The sequence below is a fragment of the Panicum virgatum genome, chromosome 2K (assembly GCF_016808335.1).
Source record: "Panicum virgatum strain AP13 chromosome 2K, P.virgatum_v5, whole genome shotgun sequence".
NCBI classification, from domain to species: domain Eukaryota; kingdom Viridiplantae; phylum Streptophyta; class Magnoliopsida; order Poales; family Poaceae; genus Panicum; species Panicum virgatum.
Genome location: NC_053137.1, coordinates 55,887,014 through 55,894,954, shown reverse-complemented (window position 1 = coordinate 55,894,954; position 7,941 = coordinate 55,887,014). Strand labels below are relative to the sequence as shown.

The following is a 7,941-nucleotide window of genomic DNA, read 5'->3' as shown; positions in this document are numbered from 1 at the left end:
CCACAGCTCTGCACAAGATAGCCACTGCTTGTTGACATGATCCAGACTTGGTTTTCTCGACGCCACCCATTCACAAAACTAGAATGCATGTGCGCCTGTGCACCTATACGCTGTGCCTCAAGGAGAAATCGAAGAAATTTGTTGGCGACAGACCTCATACTTTTTCACCCATGCGTGATTGATCCGTGTCCTCAAAATGTGGAGAGCGAAGGCAGCTAGAGTGATGGATTGTGGTACCCAATTAAGGGCGTGTATAAATACAGACAATGAAGGAGGAGACTATGTATGTACACCACACACAATAATTGATGGAAAGTTGGTGAGCAAATTAATAAGTTAAACTTTTTCACATTACGATAGTACTACGATTGTGCAGGGTTCAATTGGTTAGAGTAGACATAAAGTTAGACGAGTGGCTTGCATGAACTATCCATGTGGATTTGTTCTGATGTCTTCGATGATGGTAGTATGCTTTGTATTTGTATATTAGACGTCATTTCCAAAAGAGAGGAGAATGATTCTTTGAAAAATATAAATATATTGACGCAAGGGCATATGCGCAAAACCAAGTCTTTGAAAAAAAAGAACTTGAAAAAAATCACACAATTGGTCAAATGTTTTTAAATTTCCAGAAATCAATGTATTGAGCATGAATCTATCTCGTTGAACCAATTGTATGATTGTATCAGGACAAAATTCGATGTGCTCAGCTCAGTCTCTGACGGCAACTATATTCTTTTTAAGAAATATAAGAGGGGTTAGTCCCTTATATACCGATTATACATAGACTAAAGTTAAAGAAATTAAAGCTTACAAAAGGTGATATTATCAAAATAAAGTAATAAATAGAACCTGAGTCTAATTTGTCTAGCACATGCAAGACTAAATTTTCCCATGGACGAAATGGTAAAGAAGGAACCTAAGGCACATGTAAAAACCTCCTGTAGAGAAACAATCGGCCAAAATATAGATGAATCCAGCAAAATTGAATGGCCATAGTTGAACAGAGAAAAAATGTTGTAACTTTCATTACACATGATTTACTCACAATGATTTACTCACAAGTAACAATGCAGGATTGTATTGGCACCAGGATTTATTTAGAATGTAGCCATAAGACCAATCTCAGTGCACATTGTCATCGCCTGGTTACCAAAAGTGTACGTATCAGCCATCTGCAATGTTTAAATGACACATCTCTAGCCTTCAACATCTCCTTTGCTGTCTGACATGTAACTTAGTAGTTCTGTTTTGGTTGTGCCCTCCTGTTATAATTAACAGGATCTGGTAGATTTGAGGGGGTCAACTTTCGAAGAGAGGCGTGCAATATCATCACTGCAGCACATAGTGCCCTGTGTTATTCTCAGTCGGAGGAAATAAGGAATGGGAGAAAACCTGGAGACCACTCACCTGCATAACTCAATCCAATAGCACACACAAGAACAAAATGCAGGTTGCAAACGTACAATAGTATGGCAGTAGCTGTTAAGACACAGAACTAGTAGTCAATACAAAAGGGTAGGAATGATTTTTAGAACAAAAATAAAAATGACATGACTCATGGGAATAAAAAAACTTTAACCATGTGTGAATTGTGATGCCAGGGTGAAATCCCAAATGGAAAAACGTAGCACTATGTCTTTCTGTGGGTTCTAAAGTCCACCGACTAGCATCCTGCAATCATCATCTGGCTGGGTCTTGCCAGTAACCTGTTGCACGCCAAAAGAGATAACTGGAACCAGGAATAGCCTGCTAGTTACTACTAGTAACTAAGCTTAGGTGGGAATGGTAGGTATCGCCTCAAAATGATTGATTGTTTGGTAATAGTGTGTAATATTTTTTTTACATTATGTAAATTGGTTCTCACAGATCCAAAAGCAATGGTTTCTCAAACGGTAAATTGTGGCATTTGACTGCAGTATAATGAGCTTCTAGTACGTCTAAATTGGTTCTTACAGATGCAAAAGCTGGTTCTCATGTAAGTCTGAAGATTAGTTCAGTTTGAGCCCATTTAGAATAATGAGAAGTACAGCGATGCTCCAGAATATTTGTGAGCAGGACTATTCCTGTTTAAGTCTGACAGCTGTTTAGTGTGTCTCTGAAGGGGCTGGGCTATCCTGCTGAGTAGCTGCCCCGAGTCGGGCAGAGTTAGTAGACCAACACCCACTCTGCTCCCTCTACCATAAGACACAAATTACATGAGGGAGAAGAATCGAGCACCAGTTCAATCTGCTGAGATTTCTAAGCAGTGCAATATTTTGACATCTTTACATAACTCACAACAAACTGCTAGATTGTAGTGGAACTAATGGCAGGAGGAAGCTAACAAAGAAGTACAAACCTAGAAATTCACCACAAATATGTCAGACCACTCTTATCACTTGCCATTTGAACACTATTCATTGCTTCTAGTTTCTACAATCAAGTCCTTTTTCATGACTAAATATATAATGCAAGTATGCAACATTGGGCTGTGATGCAATATACAATAACATCTCGGTGGATCACCATTTCCCAAAAGCCAAAATTATAGACATGCTCATCCATATCATTTCTCATCTATCAGTGATGCTGTTTGACCTCTCTATGCTTGACATGAACAGAAAATGGTTTGATATGTTCGCCATGGCATATACAAGGTAAGCTACCTCGTGGATGATAAATAGGAGATTCCCCCTAATTATTTTGGATGAACTGAAACACAGGATGCCAAATTGACAATTATACCCATAGCATAAATCCACACCCAAGAGCTTTTAGGTAGGCCATGGGTACAAATCATCTACCCATCAGGGGAAGGGTAGGGATATTATGCATAAGTTGACTGGGTAAGAGAGGGTAATCTTGTCAAATCCGTTCCTGTTCAGAGCTTCCATGTCTTGTGGCGCCGGCTCTCTCTGGAACCATCGACCTTGCCCTTGCCTACAGTGCGCATACAGGAGGAGCACAATCTACTTCATGGGAGCTGCCCATGGAAGCAATCGAGTCATCTCCTGCGTGATTCAGTAGTAGGGGGACTCAAGATTATTGACAGGATCTAGAAACTGGTTATGACCGGATAGGTGAGGAACCGGCGAACGACCATAGGGACTAGGAATCAGTGACAAGCTCACAGGGGGTGACAAAAATTTAGTTACTGCTTTTAGTCACTTGATCCAAACAGGCCCTTAATTTTTCTAGCGCCTGAATCCCAATTGTTACTTTGCAAGTAAAATATATCAAAGCAAGTGTTGGGCAGGAATAGCATACTCACCAATCTGCGCACAGTGCAGCAGAGACTGGGCAATCCCTGGAGCGCTGGTGGTGAGACCCCAGTAGTCACGGCAGTAACGCACGCCTTCCCAAACCGCGAGGCTGGCCAGCATACCTAGCAGCGCCATCGGCATCCGGTACCTGCCCGGTGTTAACGCAATTTCATCAAGCTAGCTGCTTTGAGAATTGGAGAGGGTGGAGGAGGAGGGGATTGGGATACAATATAATATACATACAGGCAGCATGCGAAGACGAGGATGGCGAGCGCAGCGTAGTTGCGGGCGTACCGGCGGACGTTCTCCTGGACGCGGAGCCTAGCCTGGGTCGGGGTCGGCGGCCAAGAGTAGGACGCGACGCCGGGGGGGCCGACGAAGGCGGGAGACCAGGACGGGGTGGGCGCGGCGAGGTCCGCGGAGGAGAGGCGCGCGAAGGGGTTGAGCGCGAGGAGCGAGGCGAGGGTGCGGGCGAAGGAGAGGACGTCCACGGCTAAGCCGGAGGAGGCTGGGGTGGAGCCGGCAGTGGGGCTGACGGTGGCGGTGGAGGAGGCCGAGGCGGATGAGGTGGAGGCTGTGGCGGCGGAGTCCAGGAGGTCGAGGTAGCCGGAATCGCGGAGCCAGCGGTCGAGCGCAGGGTCCGGCACGCTCAGTGACAGCGGATTCGGCTTGAACGAGGGCGCCATGGAAATGGATTGGCGTTGCCTGACGAGGAAGAAGAGGGGATCATCTTTATGCAAAAAAGCCCTCTGGCTTTACCGGATTCAACCAGCAGTCCAGCGAGGCCCTTCATCCACAGCAAACACGCTCGTTTCTTTCACGCGAGACACATGTTTAAAATATTTCAACACGGAGAAAGACCTTCGCCACAGCCTTCTTCGTCTTCAAATTGAGTTGCTAAGTAGAGGTGGTAATGGATCATGGCCCTAGTGCTCTCTTCACAGTCCAACAAAATTTTTAAATATTTTAGCTCAAAATTGTATAAGATTAGAGCCTAATTCTTTAAGATTCGGCTCTTAGATTTTCTAGTTCAAAATTTTAGGCTCTTTACCTCCTCTTGTTGCAAGATAACATCGGTCTAATTTTTTAACGTAATTGGATCTATACAAATTAATGTGTGTCATCTATCTTGCATCGGTTTGTTATTCAATGGATCTGCGACGAGATTGAAGTGGTAAATAGTGATACTTCATCTTTCATTGCTGGCCGATTCCAATTTTATTAGCGCACATGACAATATCAAATGTTTATTGGGTTTGGATCAATCTAATTACGTTGTGCCAAGAATAATTTTATCCCTGCTACACTAAAGTCGATGGAGAATTGGCTAAATCATTTAATGTGATCAAGATGAGTCAATCAGATGACTGGCGCAACCGGTCAGATCGGGTCGCATGACTGGTCAGACTAGTCTTCTTCGGATCAGCAACCAGAGCTGACCGATCAGACCTGTGGATCCGAATGGTCCCACAGGCTTGATTGACGACTCTAATGACCTAGATAAGTTAGGTCAAGATTTTTACATCGGTTGATCCTTTAGAAAGGGTAGGTCTTGGTGATGGTACTATTTCTTGGCCGACTTTTGTAAACAAAAAATTATCGGTTGAGTATAAAGCTAATTTGGTTAATTTATTAAAAAATATAACAATTATTTTGCTTGGGGGTATCATGAAATGTCTAGTTTGAGTCGTGATTTAGTTGAACATTGGTTACTCATTAAAGCTGGTTTTAGACCTTATAGGTAACCTGTTGGGCGTTTCAATCCTGTTATATGTTGATTTGTGATCCAAATTCAGTCATATACATATAAAGACTGACTTCGAACGTCGCGTAGCGGAGGCTCCCTCGTGGTACACATTAAGGTTACTCCATATATACCTCTTGTAAGCCGCCGTTAGGTGTTTTGTAACCGCACACTCGATATAGTGAAGATTTGTTGGCTTGCGCCTGCGGTTTTTCCCTTCCGCCTTGGGAGGGGTTTTCATGTTAAATCCTCGTGTCCTCTGTGATTGATCTACTGTTTTGCATCGTTTATTTGCCGTCTTTTGTGTAACATTATATATGACCAAATCAAAGAAGAAATTAAGCATTTATTAGATGTTAGTTTTATTTAGTCTTATTGTTATGCTGATTGGATCTCTAATATTGTGCCCGATGAAAAGAAGGATTCAGATAAAATTAGAGTCTACATTGATTTTAGAAATCTTAGCAAAGCTACTCTCAAAGATAAATATTCTATGCCTACAGCCAATATGTTGATTAATGAAGCTTCTGGACCCTCCAGGTTGGTAAAGGAAATTGTTTCAGAGATCGACACTGTCTTCGAAAACAACTTTGATCATTATCGTTTTGCTATAAAAATTTATAAAATATGGTCAATATATACTTTTACAAAACTATATTTCAAAATAAATCTACTTACATCACTTTTATATTTCAAACGCAACAAATTTTTTTATCTATAGTCAAAATTTAAAATATTTGACTTAGGATAACCTCAAAACAACTTTGTTTTCATATATGGATGGAGTATAAGATATGCATGCTCCCATCTTTTGGGAAAAGATGAACACAAAGAGAGTAGAGCACCGAGAAATAAGCACGCACATATCCAATCGGCACGCAGAGGAGTCTTAGTTGTTTTATCATGTGTTGTTTCAGAACATAATTGAAGGAAAAAAATGCCCTGCACAATTCCCTTGAGACCAACATTTATCCCCAGCAGGAAAGAGCGTGCATGTGATAAGTAGTTGTTGGATAGTCTAATTCATAAATTTGTTGCTTCCTTTTCTGGGGCTTTGTTTCTTTTTAACTAGTAGCTCAGTCACATGGCGGGGCATCAGTCTCTCCACTAGAAAACCTTAGGCGCCACGTTGTCGCGCCATTTTGGAGGTAGTCGGCCAAGTAATTATTAGAACTTAATATGAAGCCAAATAGGTATATGCTTTCGCTCAAATTCGATATACTTTACATTACTTCCTAATATATTATTACCTCCTTCGCTTACCTGAAAACAAGCACATGAGGGGCTAGGCTTGTTTAGGAAGAAATTGGAGCGAGGGCTACTAAAGGAATTCAACTCATCAGAAAGTTATAAACATCTATGTACCATGTAGGCTGGCTATAAATTTTATATATTGACTTTTCTGTTGGAATTTCTTCATTTTCTTTGCATAGGTAAACCTCAAGTAGATTATAGAATAATGAGTAAAATGCACTGGGGGTCCTTAAACTAGTTGACCTGTTCTATTTAGGTCCATGAACTTCGAAAATGCATTTATAGGTCCATAATATATTCAAGTGTGTCATCTAGGTCCAAAATATCTCTCACCACCATTGACTGCCTACGTGGACAGCCACGTCCGATCCAACGGGGCCGCCTCCCCCATCCTTTCATCTCCTTTGCTCCCGCACCGCCGGGCCGCTGCAGCCCCGCTGCTCGGCTCCCTCCCTGCGCCTCGGCCATGGGCACCCCTGCTCCCTCCCCGCGCCGGCCATGGGTGCGCCCCTCCTCCCTTCCTCCTCCGGCCTCAGCTCCACGTTGCCGCGGCCTCTCCCCTCCTCCCTCGCCGCGCCGCCCCGGTCCTCCTCCTCCCTCGCCACGGAGGCGCCCCGCCGCCGGCCGGATCCGCGCGCGGCGCGGCGTTGCCCCGCCCCCGGCAGCGCGGACTGAGCTCGGGCCGTCTCTCTGGCCGCCGGCCATGGCGGGTCATGGCGCGGCCATGGCAACGGCGGCCCCTCCTCCCTCCCTCTCCCTCTCCCTCCCTCCTCCCTCCCTCTCCCTCCCGCTCGAGCTCACGGGGGGGGGGGGAGAGCAGGGCGCCGCCGCGGCCCCTGCTCCATGGCGAGCAGGGCCGGGCACGCGCGGCGGGCGAGCGTCCTCCCTGCTCACGTAGAGCAGTGAGCCGCGCCGCCCCTCCCCACCTCGAGCTGGCCCACGCGCTGGCACCGGCGGCGCGGAGGAGGTGCGGAAGACGGCGGTGTCAAGGAGGCGGCGGCGGGCCTCCCTCTGCTCCAGCCCACCGAGAGAGCAGCGAGGGGGCGCGCCCGTCGCAGGCCACCGAGCCGCGAGGAGGGGCGCCGGCCAAGGCAGGAGGTGGCGCCACCGGATCCCTGCCGAGGAGGTAGGAGCGCCGGATCCCGCGGGATCCTGTCCGCGCCGCCCTCCGCGTCGCCCTCTGCGAATACCATCCGCGCAAGCCGCTCGCTCGAGGAGCCAAGCCGCCGGGGGGTAGGAGCGGGCACCGCGAGCTCCGCCGCCGGGGGCAGGGGCTAGCGCCAGCCCGCGCACGCGAGGAGCTCCGCCTCGCCGCCGTGGTCACCCCGCCGCGCGCCATGGCCGCCGTCCCGCCGCCGCGCAGGGGCTCGCGCAAGCCGGGGGAGGAAGAAGAAGGGAGGAGGCCGACATAGGGGCCCCACATGTAAGGATCCACGTCACCGCACAGTCAACCTGCCACATCAGCTTCTAGGGTATGGCGTGGCTGAATTGGACCTAGATGACACACTTGAATAGATTGTGGACCTATAAATGCATTTTCGAAGTTCATGGACCTAACAGAATAGACCAACTAGTTTAAGGACCCCAGTGCATTTTACTCTAGAATAATGAAGTAACAAAACCTCTACAATTTTTTACGATCAAAACCTCTGCAATTTTTGAAGAACCAAAAAGAATGATTAAGAGAAAGTTCTGCCT

At 46.4% G+C, this 7,941-nt stretch overlaps 1 protein-coding gene across 4 annotated transcripts; it reads right to left on the bottom strand.

Annotated features, from left to right (window-relative positions):
- Positions 1-942: 942 nt before the first annotated feature.
- LOC120687480 (PRA1 family protein H) lies at positions 943-4,003 on the bottom strand. Of its 4 annotated transcripts, none has more exons than XM_039969482.1 (4): positions 3,489-3,959; positions 3,254-3,393; positions 1,411-1,482; positions 943-1,335 (listed from the first exon to the last, which is right to left on the bottom strand). In XM_039969482.1, the coding sequence occupies exons 1-4, from the start codon at positions 3,929-3,931 to the stop codon at positions 1,238-1,240; spliced, it is 753 nt and encodes a 250-aa protein (XP_039825416.1). In that variant the 5' UTR covers positions 3,932-3,959; the 3' UTR covers positions 943-1,237. The 4 variants fall into 4 exon arrangements, with proteins under 4 accessions (XP_039825416.1, XP_039825431.1, XP_039825425.1 ...); XM_039969491.1 differs by having other exon boundaries at positions 983-1,335; positions 3,540-4,003; XM_039969497.1 differs by lacking the exon at positions 1,411-1,482 and having other exon boundaries at positions 3,489-4,001.
- Between the last annotated feature and the right edge of the window lie 3,938 nt (positions 4,004-7,941).

Coding starts and splice junctions, on each gene's coding strand:
- LOC120687480 (XM_039969482.1), bottom strand. CDS start 3,931: ATGGCGCCCTCGTTCAAGCCGAATCCGCTGTCACTGAGCGTGCCGGAC. Junction 1,483..3,253: donor GCTGCACTGTGCGCAGATTG/GTGAGTATGCTA, acceptor GTGTCTTAACAG/CTACTGCCATACTATTGTAC. Junction 1,336..1,410: donor TATTGGATTGAGTTATGCAG/GTGAGTGGTCTC, acceptor TATGTGCTGCAG/TGATGATATTGCACGCCTCT.